Below are 14,902 nucleotides of genomic sequence, written 5' to 3'. Positions count from 1 at the left end.
CGTGTTTGTGTGTGTGCATGTATGTATGTGGGCATGTGTGCGTGTATGTAATCCAGACCCAACGATTCCCTGTCCATTGCCTCCCATTTGAGCTGATACACAGTTTGCACCAGTCTGTAGCACTCTGGTGACTTTGCCTTGGCTCTGTCCATGCTAGGCATCCTGGGCTTCTGAGTACTGGTTGACCCCCCATGACCCAGGCCACGTTCCTGGACTTTTCCCAGGCCTCAGCAACGAATGCTGTCAGGACAGGTGCTTCTCAGAGCCTCACTCAGCTCATCCAAGAGCTTGATGCTTCCTAGGTGCTGAGGACCTGCTCTGCCTTTTTCTTGCCCTGCAGTGAGGTTTGACTGGGACAAGTCTCTGCTTAAAATCTACTCTGGGTCCTCCCATCAGTGGCTTCCCATCTGTAGCAGCAACTGGAATGACTCCTACTCAGAGAAGACCTGCCAGCAGCTGGGCTTCGAGAGGTAACCCCCAACCCGGCCCCAGAGTCCAGGCTTCAGGGATGCCTCAGGCTCTTCATAGGGCCTCTCAAGCATGTTGCAGAAACGTTGTATTAAAAAGACCCTTGGGGACCAGGGCTGATCTCACTGGTTCTGGACACCCTCAAGGTATTCAGAGTCAGAAGCCCTGAGATCCTCTGAGTCTGGAGCAAATTGTTTTCATGAGGCCAACATAGTGATGTATAGATCTGCAATAGTATCGGACTCCTAGATGGTTCTTTGCCTCAAAGCACCCTGACATCCATTATCACATTCACCATCGCGGTGGTGGCCCTACGCCTTGGGTAGGCATTTGGGCAGATCTTTTCTTCTTATATTAGGGAACTAGAAGCTCGGGTTGTGCAAAGCCCTTCAGTGGACCTCGAGCTATAGCTACCGTGGCTTGAGCCAGACCTCATCAAACGGAGAATGAAATGGGCCAGGTGAGGCCAGGCAGAATCATAAGGATCTTTGGCTCTAAAGATTTTAAACAAATCAGGCAGTGTTGACAGGTAGAGGAAGGAGTAGGTGAGCAATGACTTTCCACTTTGAAGAAGTGCCTGATTTTCAGCCCAGACACACATCTCCATCCTCCCTCTTGGACTGAGTTTTCAAGATAGGTAGTTTGGGGTTTGTCAGTGTGTGTGAGGTCGTGGGGAGAAGAGTTTAAGATCTCACTGTGGGTTCTCTACAGAAGAAGCACCAAAAACACCTGGGGTGGGGGGTTAGGATTTAGAACTAGTTCTCTACCCCACCCCAGCCTGTCCAGATCCACAAAAGCGGGATCAGAGTAATCCAGATGGAAGACCGTGGGCATCTTTTATCCACAAGTTGTGTGTGTGGCCTTATGCAAGCCTGAACCTCCCTTGGGCATTCAGGTCTTTGAACACCACTTATTCAAAGAATATTCATTGAGCTTTTATTATGTGTTACATACTGTGTAGTACCTGGACACAAAGGATTAAGACAGGAGCCCAGGCTTGAAGGACCTCTAGTGTGGCTCAGTGAGACAGGCTTAAACCAATAACCACAGTATGATGTGATGTGTAATGATAAGGAGGTGTGTGAAGCACCAAGGGCACACAATGGAGAGGGTGCCTAACTGCACTGGTGGAGAGAGCAGAGAAGGGAGGAACGGGCCCTCTGGGTAGAGGAGCTACATATGCAAAGTGTCATGCCAGGGTGTCACGAAGGGGTGTACCATGTTCTAGAAATATACATAAATTCCACGTAGAGAGTAGAACACATTAGAATCACCTGCCATGCTTGTGAAAATGCATCTTGGAATCAGAATCTCTGGGATGAGGACTTAAAACCTGCTCAGCAAACATCCCAAGGTGATTCTTAGGCACACTGTGTTCTGAGATCCACGAGGCTTGCCCCGAGGTTGTCACGCTTTAATGTACAGCTCAGTAACCTGGGATTCTTTAAAATGCAGACTCTGATTCAGTAGGTCTGGAGGGTGCTGCTGCTGCTTATTCATAGATCGCAGTTTGGATAGAAAAGGGCTAGATTGGTGTTTGTCAAACTTGAGTGTGCATCAGCATCACTAGAGAACCTGTTAGAACGATGATCGCTGGGCCCACACCCAGTTTCTGATTCAGAAGCATTGCTAATATTAATAACTTCCCAGGCAATGGTAACACTACCAGTCTACACTCTGAGAAACGCTGGGTAGTGCATAGGGCTGGGGGTCTTGGAGGGGAGTTGGGGGAGATGGGGGCAGTGGTGGAATATGTGGGTGGGGCTGCACTTTATCGGGCCTTGACTGCTGCTTGGAGGAGTTGGCCACCATTCAGAACATCACAGTCTGGCCTCTGTCAGCAGAGCTGGTGGGGCTCTAAGCCTACTGGAGGACTTGGGATGACCCTGTCTCCAGGGGACTCATTCTTCTCCCCTCTCCTCCCTTGTAGTGCTTACCGGACAACAGAGGTTGCCCACAGGGATTTTGCCAACAGCTTCTCAATCTCGAGATACAACTCCACCATCCAGGAAAGCCTCCACAGGTATGGTGGGGCAGGCAGGCTGCCTGTTTGTGAGCGGGGGAAGGAGCGGGTGGGAGGGGGTCTTTGAGTCAGGGAGCCCCCTTCCCTGGCTTTTCTGGGATCCAGCCTCCAGGAGTCCACCATGAGTGTTCAGGGGCATCTCGGAAACAGCCCTTATTCACCAAACTGCCTCCTGACTTAAAAATTACTGTTTGAGGCTCAGTGCTGAGAGCAACTGGAGACCAGGGGTGCCCCTGAGAGTTTACCTGGTCGTCAACGGCAATTCACGAACCTTGGGACCGCCAGTCAACCAGGTGTTTGGACTGAGAGCTGCTGCAGGGAGTGGACCTGGACTGGGGCGGGAGAAGCATCACTGGAGTTGGGGACAGGGTAGAGAAGCAGCAGTAGGGGGCTGCCAGGTGCAGGCGTCAGGGACAGGGAGGGCCATGTGGGAAGCATCGGAGGTTTGGGGGCTCTGCCAGCTGGCATTGTTTGCCCTGCAGAGGGCAGAGAAGAAGCCAGGCTCCAAGAGAAGTAATGGTGAGGGAAGGGACGTGAATTTGCTGCATCTGGATGTGCTGCGTGGTTTCTGCATCTGCGTTGAGGAACTGTGTCAGAGGAGCACCAGGCCATCTGTTTAGCCGTGAAAAGATGCTGGGACAATGAAGTCCGAAGTTCAAAGAACATGGATCTGGGCCAATGTCTGCAATCTGCCACAAGAAAACTAGTTGAGGGGATGAGAGTGTTGATTTGCACTGAACCACCGCCATTCTGGACAAAGCACTGGAAGGGAGAGTGTCACACGTGAAGGAGAAGCTCAGAATCTCCTGCTTCCTGAGCAAAGAGTAGCTTCCTTGGAAACAGGATAGGAACTGAGCAGGAATCAATCAGGAAGGCTTCCTGGAGGAGGTAGCTAATATACCCTCCCACTTTCTGTGTCTCCTCCTGCAGGTCTGAATGCCCTTCCCAGCGGTATATCTCTCTCCAGTGTTCCCGTAAGATATTCTTCTTCTTGGATTGTGGTCGTTGTCGTGTGGGAGTAAAGGGCAGAGGGGCAGAACTCCTCCAGGGGAGGTGTTTGGCACTGGGGTTTAAGTCAGGAACAGTGTCTTAGTCAGCAGGCCTGCCTCAGGGCTGGAGTCCCTGTAAGGCACCGGTACACCCAGGATAACATTTCCCCTTCTCCTGACTCTGGCAGGGGCTCAGCCCAGCAACCTCTTATTCCAAGGAAGCGGTCTGAGTCTCCCGTGCATCGGGGGAAGTGTATTCTTCCTATGTTTAGAAACAATAGAGACCCCCATTATAATGCTTGTCAATTCAGGGTGACGTTAGAACTGGTCTGCGTTCCTGTGCTCCTAATGGCAGTCCTGGGACTTACCATCACGATCCCAATGCCTGGCACAATGCCCAAAGCTTGGGACACTTAGAAAGCATTTGTCAAATCAATGAAAGAATGAGTGAAGGAGAAGAAAGAAGAACCTGCCTGGGGTCAAACTTCCCACTGAATGATCCCAGAAAGCCACCCCACCATGTGGTGGCAATGATCTCACGGGAACTGCTGTGTGTAGCAGATAAGGGAGCAAAGCCCATCCATGGGAGGGTGGGTGCCCTTCAGGACGGCGCTGCCTGAGCCTGTCCTGGCCCTGGGAGCATGGCAGAGGCATTCTGATCAGGAGCTCGGAAAGAACCCTGGGAAAAGCAGGGTTCACAGTACGTCTACTCCTTCTCCCCAGACTGCGGACTGAGGGCCATGACCGGGCGGATCGTGGGAGGGGCGCTGGCCTCGGAGAGCAAGTGGCCTTGGCAAGTGAGTCTGCACTTCGGCACCACCCACATCTGTGGAGGCACGCTCATTGACGCCCAGTGGGTGCTCACTGCCGCCCACTGCTTCTTCGTGTAAGTGCCTGAGAGGCAGGTGATTTGACACTGCCCAGGGTCAGGGACCGCCAGGAAGGGCTGGCTGCAGACTGACTTCTTCGTGGAGGAGGACTCTGGGTGTGAGTCCAGCCCCCATGGGCCAGTTGGCACTGGTGTAGCTTGGGTGTTCACTTGGTCCTGAGAGTATGGATCGGGGGTGTTTGTTCTGAGCTAGGCCCAAGGATGAGAAAGTCCCATTGATGGCCCCAAGGGAGAGAGGCAGGCAAGAAGAGGGACTAGGAGCCGACCCCTGCAGAACAGGGTGAAATGCAAAAGGCTTTGGGTTTGTTGCTGCTTCCTGCAACTGGAACTCATAGCAGAGGAGCCCCTAGTTATCCCAGAAATTGAGGGCTAGGGATTGCAGGGAGAGCACTGTGTCAGCTTCTAACAGTCACCAGCTGACCTAGCGTCTGGGGGCCCACAGCCCAGGCTGGTGGGCAGGAAAGAGCTCTGAGACCAGGCCTCAGGGGCACTGGCCTCTCTAATAATGAGTTCAGCATGTTACTTTGCCCTGTCTGAATTTGCTGAGGGTAATAATACTGAGATCTTATCAGTACAAGCCCTTGACCCTGCCCGGTGAGTGAATCTGTGCCCCCTATCCCTAGTCCCAGCACCTTCTGCAGCCCTGTGACTTGCCAGCATCTGTCAGTTCACATCGAGGCCCCAGAGCTTCAGCATGGCAAAAGTCAAAGACTCTTATTTGATCCTTGGTGACTTGCAGAGGAGATAGTGGGGGGTGAGTGCCACACAGAGGTCTTACTCATCATTCCCTCTTTATTACTGTAAGGTGCAGAGCTGCAAGCTCATAATTTTTGAGGGGCTGTGGGGGATTGCTTTGGCTCCAGGGATAAGATAGAGGGTTCCCTCCAGAGGTCATTTTATCCATCCTCCTGCCTCCAAGCTGGTGCTCTGACTGTGGCTCCTGTAGGTAGCAGATGCTGCCAGTGAACGCTGCCAGGCAGGTACTGGACCATGCTCCTTTGTGGCTCTTGCAGGACCCGGGAGAAGGTCCTGGAGGGCTGGAAGGTGTATGCAGGCACCAGCAACCTGCACCAGTTGCCTGAGGCAGTCTCCATCGCCGAGATCATCATCAACAGCAACTACACCGACGAGGAGGACGACTATGACATCGCCCTCATGCGGCTGTCCAAGCCCCTGACCCTGTCCGGTGAGTGAATCTGCACTCCCCGCTCTCCTGTCCCCCAGCCCCAGCACCCTCTGCAGCCCTCGCGCTTGCCAGCATCTGTCAACTCATATCTGGGCTCCAAAGCTTCTGCATGGCAGAAGTCAAGACTCTTAAAGATCCTTACATGGAACACTTCTGTTGTATAATTAGGGAAACTGAAGCCCAGGGGCTATAAATAACTTTGCTCCAAATGATACATCTCACATTACAAATTGATGACAGAGTCAGGGCTTGGGTACTGATCTTAATCAATAGATTGAATTCTTTCACTGGTATTAACTGAGCACCTAGAGGCCGAACACTATGGTAGGCATTTTACACATAGGATTTCATTTACTCTTCACAACCAACCCTGTGGAGCAGGTACTATTATTAACTTCATTTGACATATGAGGTAATGGAACTTTACAGAGAGATAATTACCCGAGGCCACAAGTAATAGGTGGTAGCTCTGGGACTGGAACTAGGTCGATCTGATTCCCAAGCAATGCTCTCCCCACCTGGCTCTAGACTGGCAAATTGCTTACCCTGCAGTCGAGAACATAAGCTGAGCACACACTCAAACAGCTAATTGCTACAACGTTGTTGCTACGGACCAAATGAGGCTACACAAAGGAAATGCAGAGGTTCTCAGATGATCACTGTGGACAGGGGACCTCAAAGAAGACTTCATTCATTCATTCATCCATTCACTCATCTGTTCACTTATCAAATACTATGCGTCTACTATATTGTCAGTCCTATAGTACAGTTGCAAATAGAAATAAAATGGGTGACATACACCAAGACGACCAGTAGAGGTCAATTATGCGATGTTTTGGGTGAGCGGGGAGCTATGGTGGCACAGGCGGGAGCAACTAATCATCCTGGGGAAGCTCAGCAGAGGAAGGATAGTCAAGGTGGGTCCTGAAAAGATTGGAGAAGACAGGTAATGGAGGTTCAGGGAGGACCCTGAAGAATGGAGCCAGAGCCCCCTGGCATAAGCAGTTTTACAGGTGGGAAAGGGAGGAGGAGTACCAGGACTTCTGGAAGCCTTGGAGGACTCTCTGGTTAGTCTAGCCATTCTCGTGCTCTGAGCTTGGGAGCTGGTGTTTCCTCGCACATTAATTGTGGAGGCGGTGTCTATCACGAGTCAGAGCAGTTAGATCATCAGAATGGGGTGAGGAGGAGGATCCCTGGGAAGAGCTCGGTTGGGCAGCGCTAGCCCAGAACCACGCCCACGCAGCGTCACTCCCACTCGTAGCCACGCCCTGACACGACACGCCCACCAGCCCTTCTGCAACTCCAGCCTTGTCTGTGGAGCCCAGGGCTGAGGTGAGGGATGCCCGCTGCCCCCTGCCCTGCCGCTCAGCACACAGGAAGAGCACAGTCTGCAGGACCAGAGCAGGCCTTCTCACCTTGTCAAACCCGGGCTATATTTGGCTAAACATCCAAATCTTACCTCTCACCCACCCTCCACTCCTTAATATTATTTGGAATTCCAAAACTAAATAATTTCTAAAACCGAATGAAGGCTATTCTCACATTGCATATGCTTTTCAAATAGACTCTGATAGGCTTTTGGGCAGGAAGCAGACCCTTAGTCTGAGAATCACAGCTCAGATGTATGTAGTCCTGTGGCCAGAACATGTGCCCTGATGTTTGGTTTAGAAATCAGTGCAGATTTTCTTAAACTCATTTGGCAGGTAGAGCACTAGAAGTCACAGTACTTTCGTTTGTGAAAGTTCACTGGTAAATTTAATTTCCCCATAAAAAACAGTGAAATATATAACAATGGATCATATATCAGTGTTACATGTTTTTAAAACTTTACATCTCAAAAAGGGGCAGAGAAAAGAAATACTATTTTGCATTTTTGTTAATAATGCATGCTATTCCTTCATCTATTTTTTGTTTGCTCTCTAGCAGACAAAACTAGGGTAGACACCAATGTTTAAAGCCTAATTCCAATTTATGGGAGAAAAATTTAAAATTATCCTTCCCATCTACCCTTCCTGCCTTCTCTCTCTCTCTCTCTTTTTAAACATTTAGTGAGCACTGAATATGTGACAGGCATTATCTTAGGTGCAGAATACTGCAGTGAATATAACAAATGATTGAGAATACTGCAAACATTCTATCAACTAGTATTTTCCTCCTGCAAACTCAGGTGTGTTGGTCAATGCCCTGGTCGCCCTAGGGACACCAGTCCTCAGAGCTTATGAAGTGATACATAACAGTGACTTCTAAATATAATATTTCCGAGTGTGGGATCAAGTTAGCAGGAATTCTGTGGTCTGTGTCTCTAGGAATGCGTTTCCTGTTTGGAGAGATTTCTTACCTTGTGCTGGGCAAACATTTGGAGGGAGAGCCACAGGCCCTGGACAACCAGTGGGTACCCTCGCCAGACCAGGCTGGACATACCACTGAGATGCAACGGTCATAATATCTGGGTCTTAGCCTGCTGCTGTTCCTTGTTCTAATGGAAAGACATGGAAGAGGCTCTGCCGGGAGAGACCCTCTTTGTGGGAAGAGACCCTCAGCTGCCCAGTATCAGCTTGTACAAGGGAGCTTCCAAGGCGTATGCATCTGACCACAGGGCAACCACTGAAATCAGAATGGCTTTCAGCCTCTGGTAGCCCCCAAAGGCTGGTGGGTTTTGATAAAGTGATCGAGTTTCATGTCTGGTCAGTCCAAGGTTCTGGAGGATTCAGAACCACTCTAGAGTCAAGGATGAATGTTCTAGGAGCCTCCTCCTTGCCCCCAGAGTGACTCTGCTCCTTCTTCCTCCCCCTACTGAAAGTCTCAGCCTTGTTCCTTCACTGACATCTGGAGGTCTTGTTGCAGCTCACATCCACCCTGCTTGCCTCCCCATGCATGGACAGACCTTTAGCCTCAATGAGACCTGCTGGATCACAGGCTTTGGCAAGACCAGAGAGACAGATGGTAAGCGGCAAAGATGCTTGGTTGTATGTGTGTATTCATGTGCATGTGTGTGTATACGTGAGTGCGTGTAAGCAATGTGTCTGGGTATACAGATGAGGGCCTATGTCGATGAGAGTTTGGGTATACAGATTCATGGGCCTGGGTGTGAATATGTGTGTATAGACACCTGAGTATATGCCGGTGGGGTCGCTGTGACAATGCCTTCCGGTCAAGACCACCTGGAAAACTGCTGTGGTTGAACCAGTTGAGTTCATTGCTCATTGCAGTGAGAGAGAGCACACCATGAAGAACCATGGAGCATCTCAGCAACAGCGTGTCAGAGAGGACTGCTCATAGGATTTAGGTGGCTTGGGGAGGGTTCAAAGACGTAGGACTTTTCTCTAAATTGGATGGTGTCAGGAAGCAGGGGTTACTCTGTGACGGGGAAGCTTAATAACCTTATCTAGAGGCCGGGCACGGTAGCTTGCACCTGTAGTCCCAGCACTTTGGGAAGCCAAGGTAGGAGAATCACTTGAGCCCAGGAGTTCAAGACCAGCCTGGGCATCACGGCAAAACCCCATCTCTACAAAAAATAGAAAAATTAGCTGAACATGGTGGTGTGTGCCTGTAGTCCCAGCTACGAGAGGGGCTGAGGCAAGCGGATCACCTGATCCCAGGGAGGTTGAGGCTGCAGTGAGCCATGATCATGCCACTGCACTTTAGCCTGGGCGACAGAGTGAAACCCGTCTCAATTAAAAAAAAAAAATTATCTAGGAGCTGTAAGCGGTAAGGAAGCAGCAGTCACTCATATTGGCCAGGAGAGGGGGATGTTTGGTACTGTTGTGATTTGCAGATGCCCTTGTCTTTGGCCTTAAACAAGATGATGAAGTGGTCTTGTTTTCACGTCATCCCAATGACAGAGTGCCTTGTCCTGTGAGATGGCTTACTTTGAGCAGGATGACCCCACAGTTAGACTCAGGGCACTGCCATGCGTTGGGACCGCTTTTCCCTCCCTCCGTGAGGCAAAGCGATGACTGATCTGGGCACAGCCTTCTCGTCTTGTCTCCATACTCTACTAGCTGTGTGATTGTGGGCAGGTCACTTCTCCAGCCCCAGGCTTCCCCACCTGTAAATGGATTAATGCCACCTGCTCTCTTCAGGGCACATAGCTTCCAAAAACAAACAAAGCCATGTATCTGAGGGTGCTTTAAACGTAGGCAAGTGCTGTGCAACATGTCGTGTAGCCTGATAGGCTTGTGAGTGTGTCTGTGTACATGAATGTCTCTGTCTCACGTGCAGCGAGCTGTGTCTTGTGTGAGGGCATGTGTGCCAATATGCCCTGGGTGTCCAACCACAGAGGGCCTCCCTTGGGTCGGAGCCAGGCACAGGCATGGCACCCTCCATTCCCAGGAGGCTGTGATTCTAGGTCTTGGGGTGGCAGCTGGACCACCAGGAAGCTATCCAGAATCTCACGGGCTTTCCATCCTCTGTCTCCTCCACCCCACTTCACTGAAGACAAGACATCCCCCTTCCTCCGGGAGGTGCAGGTCAATCTCATCGACTTCAAGAAATGCAATGACTACTTGGTCTATGATAGTTACCTTACTCCGAGGATGATGTGTGCTGGGGACCTTCGTGGGGGCAGAGACTCCTGCCAGGTGAGGGTACCTGTGGGTGGGGCTCAGGTCCCAGCACCCTGGGGATGGGGGAGGCTGGGGTGTTGGGGCTGATGTGGGAATTGGGACCCCACCCTTTTCTGCTCACGGACTACCTGTCCCATCCTGCACATGTGCCCCCTCTCCCCTGTAGGGAGACAGTGGGGGGCCTCTTGTCTGCGAGCAGAACAACCGCTGGTACCTGGCAGGTGTCACCAGCTGGGGTACAGGCTGTGGCCAGAGAAACAAACCCGGTGTGTACACCAAAGTGACAGAAGTTCTTCCCTGGATTTACAGCAAGATGGAGGTAAGATCCCTGCACCAGGACACTGCACCCAGCAGACTGGGAACTTCCTAAGGTGGGGACCCTGGAGGAGCACCCAGGGTGTAGGCAGAGATCCCCTCAGCAGTCTCATATTCGGGGGTGTTCTGGACAGGGTCAAACGTGATGCCTGGGGTCAATCCCAGCTGCCTGTGTTTCTTTCCCTGCTTTTCTTCCCTCAGAACAGAGCTCAGAGGGTTGCAAAAGGGTGGGCCTAGAGGCTGGGCAGGCAGTTGCTAGGCAGATATTCCCCCAGAAGTGATTTTTTTGTGTCAGGTTGCAATGGACTTTGAAAACGTTTCAGTTTCTGCAGAGGATTTTGTGATAGTTTTTGTTATCAAGCATTTATGCATGGGAACCCGCTCTTCATGGCCTTTCCCAGCTCTGTTTGTTGGAGTCTTTTTTATTTTCTTTTTGTTGTCGTCGTCTTTTTTAAAAAACACAAGGGACTTCATTTTGACTCTGACAACTTTCACAGCTGTCACCAGAATGCTCCCTGAGAACTACAATTCTTTCCCTTTCCCACTTAAAATATTTCAACAGCACCTCACTACTATCGTAAAAGAGTATAAAGTAATAAAATAAAAACTTCTTTTATGTTTTTTGACTTGCTTTAACCTATGTCCAGCCTCAGAAGTCATTGTTCAGGTCAAACTGAACCACAAACTCTTTGGTGTGTGCCTTACCTTGCCCTTGGCCTTTGGAATACTTGATCCACCCTAGAGAGTCCCCTCTCCCACTTCCACCCTCTCATCTTCCATTTTTCTTACTGAAGAACTCTGACTGATCTATCAAAATCAGCCATTTACAACTCCTGGAATATCCTCAGTATTTACTATGTATTGTTATAAATGAAGGATGAATGAATAAATAAATGTAAAGAATAAAAGGTGGGCCTAACCTCAGTGCCAGCCCCAGTGCCACTCTCCTCTCCCAGGGATGACCGAGGTGTGAGTTCACACAGGCCACTGGGGGTGGAGTGATGGGAGGCCTCCCTCCACGGCAGGAATTTGGGCATCAGGAACCAGGGATCTGCCTGCAACTCTGCTGACCCAGTTGAGACCCTGCCTTCTCTGGGCCTTCAGCCTTTAGCTGTAAAGCAGGGGTTGCTCTGCCAGCCCTCCCCTTCTCTGCCTGGGGAACAGGGGAGGGCTCACACAAGTGGAGCAGGGAAGGCTCCAGAAATCTAGTGCAGAGAGGCCCTCCAAGCCTGCATCCATCCTTTCCTTTTACTGTCCCTCCTTGGAGAGGCAGTGCCAGGTGACAGCTGGGCTAAATTATAGGTTCTGAACCCCAACCTTGGGCTTCTGCGCTCCCCACCCACACAGCCCACCATCACCTTCTTCTCCCGTTCTCTTCCTCAGAGCGAGGTGCGATTTGGAAAATCCTAACCAGCTGGCCTCCTGCTCTGCACAGCACCAGCTGCTGTGAAGACTCTGGCTACAGTGACTGGCCATGTGTGGCATCATCTGGGCTAATGGCCACCAGGCACCATCGGACTCTCACCTCCACTGTCTGCTCTGTGTGTGTGTGTGTGTGTGTGTGTGTGTGTGTACATAGTGTGCATTGCCACTCTCGAGTTTTTCAGAAACCAGCAGAGCTGTCAACTCTTCTCAAAATCCCAGGCTGGAAATTACCTGGAGACAAGAGCCTGAGTACTGTGGATGTTCCTACAGGGGTGTCCATAGATGGATGGAGGAGGTGGAGCCCAGAGCCCAAGGAAGGGCCTGGAATTCTTGCTTCTCTGACCCTCACTTACAGACTAGCCCAGTGTGGACAGATGCCAGCAACCCAGGTGACGCCATTGCTGTCCCGGGAAGGATCGCGGGTTTTGGTGGATGCAGCTTCCCCGTGCCTGGACTGTCTTCTGAGGAAAGCTGCTCCTGTTGTCGTTACGAGCATCGAGCCCTCACTCAGACCTCCTGCTGGAGCCGTATATGTCCGCAGCTGAGCTGTGCTATGGCTAACCAGGCTGACAACGGAGATGAGGATTCACTGTACTCATTTGGTCATAAGCTGCTGGGGCGGGTTTTATTTTATTTTATTTTTATATTTAAGAAATGAAAATACGGGTATTTTTAAAGATTCTCCAAAAACTCCAGGAGCCTTGACAGCTAGCATCAATCAGCCCAAGACCACCAGGGGACTCCTGGGAAGTGTCATATTTTAAGAGTCCTACAGAATATTTCTGGCCTCAAGGGACTGGATGAAGAGACTGGACTGAGTCCCCAGGATGGACATCTCCCAAGTCACTACAGCATCTGGAGCCCCTAGGAGATACTCAGGGAAGCAAATACTCTTTTGGACTGGCAAGCAAATCTGACATGACAAGGTCCACAAATTGTTTCTGCATCCAAGGGCCCTGACAAAGGCATGAAGAAACGGATGCTGTTCCTGCATAGGCTCCCAAGGGCCCCAGGGAGGTCCAGGTGGAGAGCATCTCTCATTCCCAGGGACTGTCCTGGGACTTTGGAATTTCTTCTCAGCTTTCTCTACCTTTCAATTTCTCAGTTGTTCCGGAAACATAATACTGACATAAAAACTGCCATGGAGAGAAACCTAATGTGGTCCCAGGCCCTCCAGGCAGCCCTTCTGAAGGATCCAAGTTGACCATGTTCCTGCAAATCATCAGTGTGCCTGGACTCACCAGTAAAAGCCTGGGCCTTCGGCAGCCTTTTCTCTGGGGCAGCTATTCCTCTGCCAGCCGTGCTCCCCTCACCTTCCTTGGGCCCGTCAGGGTCTTTTGTGGTGCTATGTTTCTCAGAGGCAGGATCCAAGCAGATCAACCCAGCCTAGCCCAGCTCAGGCAGGCCGTGGCCGCTCAAGGGAAAGACTGCCCCAGAAGAGCAGGCTGGAGAGGCTGGGCAGGGGCTCATGGGGCTAGGTACACTGGGAAATGTTAGCAAGACTGGCAAGGTGGCCACATTCCTGTCTGCAGCAGCCCCCAGTGATGGTCTTCAGCAATAAAAGTTGTGTGACCTGAGATATCTGTCTTTGGATGTTTTACTGGTACCCTAGGTAACAAATTGAGGTTGCCCACCCTAGTGCCCAGACACTCTTGGTTTTGGTTCTTGGTTTTGGTTCCTCGTCTCTGGGTTCTGCTCATTTAGCCATACATTCATGTATTCATCCATTCACCAACCACATCCGCACCTACTCTGTGCCGGGGACTCATACTAGGCCCAGAAGATACAAAGGGCATGACAGATCCTCAAGGAACTGGGTCATGACCCAATGTGATGGAAGCTGTGATTGAGTGTGGACACCATGCTTGGAACATGCTCAGAACAACCACCAGCCACACCTAGAGATGTCAAGGAAGCTTCTCAGAGGAGGTCAGGTTTGGAATAAACCTTCACAAAGCAGGTGGGGGCAGGGGAAGGGCACTCCAGGGCATGTTCTTACCCTCTTCCTCTTCCTCCACTTCTGCCTTTGCTGGCTCAACAACAGGTGTGTTGACAAGGAAGCCCCAAAGCTTACTCAGCTATTTCCAAGAGAATCAGATGGGTGGTCCCACTGGCCTCTTCTGAACAATCTACCCCTTCTTGCTTTGCACTTTTCCTGTGTTTACCATATTGACCTCAAACATTATGAGCCCACTGGTGAATCCCCAGCTCCACCTCCATACCCCCATTCACCAGCGGGCTCATAGTCCCCAGCACATCAGCCACAAGCACAGAATTCTCTAGGTTTCCCCAAACGCATCCAGCCTCTGGACACCCTGAACTTGATTGCTTTAGTCTTTCATATCAATGCCAGGGAAAGTCCTTCTTTTGATTCCTTTCTTGCTCCATGTGCACAAGAAGGTATGGAGGAGGAGGCAGGTGCCACGCTTACTATATTCCTAGGAGGGGTGACACTGACTGTAATAGATCCCACAGTTTCTCACCATTTCAATGGTTTAACCTAATTGAAGTTTCTTTCGCATCCATGTAACAGTCCAGTAAGGGTGTTCTGATCAGAGGGAGACTTTCTTCCACAAGCTTTTTCCGTCTTGGGAGTTTGTCATCCACATTGTTGTCTAATTCTAGCCAGAAAGAAAATATAAAAAAGATTCATTCAGTCCTTAAGTGCTCTAGCCCAGAAGTCATTTCCACTGACATTTTATGGGTGCAGACATGTCGTATGTGTCATGTGGCACCATCTAGACAAAGTTCGGCTGGGAAAGGCAGTCGTTGGCAGATTCCCCTGCAGGAGACAGCACTCATTTCAGAAGACAACCAGCCATGTCCACTCACTGTAGGAAGGTGGCTGCATCCTCAGAAGCCTGGCCTGGGCAGAGACTTAGGGCTTAGGCCATTTCTGTTTCTTTCCCCTTAGAAAGCAGACACTTTCCCTTCTCTCTCAGGGGATTCCTAGGACATAAATTGATTGGCAGGCGTGTAAGGGTATGGGAACGGGACGGGGAAATAAGGTAGAGAAAAAGCAGGATCTGGATGGAAAAAGAA

At 50.7% G+C, this 14,902-nt stretch overlaps 1 protein-coding gene across 2 annotated transcripts in view; it reads left to right on the top strand.

Moving 5' to 3' along the window:
- TMPRSS13 (transmembrane serine protease 13) overlaps window positions 1–13,437 on the top strand; it is a 28,537-nt gene extending 15,100 nt beyond the window's left edge. For both annotated transcript variants that reach the window (XM_015115805.3, XM_077964378.1), the window contains 9 exons: window positions 341–470; window positions 2,399–2,491; window positions 3,422–3,465; window positions 4,204–4,366; window positions 5,383–5,555; window positions 8,400–8,498; window positions 9,993–10,135; window positions 10,287–10,439; window positions 11,819–13,437. In XM_015115805.3, coding sequence (XP_014971291.2) covers window positions 341–470; window positions 2,399–2,491; window positions 3,422–3,465; window positions 4,204–4,366; window positions 5,383–5,555; window positions 8,400–8,498; window positions 9,993–10,135; window positions 10,287–10,439; window positions 11,819–11,845 — 1,025 coding nt within the window. In that variant the 3' untranslated portion in view covers window positions 11,846–13,437. The remainder of the gene's footprint in view (window positions 1–340; window positions 471–2,398; window positions 2,492–3,421; window positions 3,466–4,203; window positions 4,367–5,382; window positions 5,556–8,399; window positions 8,499–9,992; window positions 10,136–10,286; window positions 10,440–11,818) is intronic.
- Window positions 13,438–14,902: the final 1,465 nt, after the last annotated feature.

The sequence above is a fragment of the Macaca mulatta genome, chromosome 14 (assembly GCF_049350105.2).
Source record: "Macaca mulatta isolate MMU2019108-1 chromosome 14, T2T-MMU8v2.0, whole genome shotgun sequence".
Taxonomy (NCBI): Eukaryota; Metazoa; Chordata; class Mammalia; order Primates; family Cercopithecidae; genus Macaca; species Macaca mulatta.
Note: the sequence above shows the minus strand (reverse complement) of the source record. Positions and strands in the feature narration are given on the sequence as shown.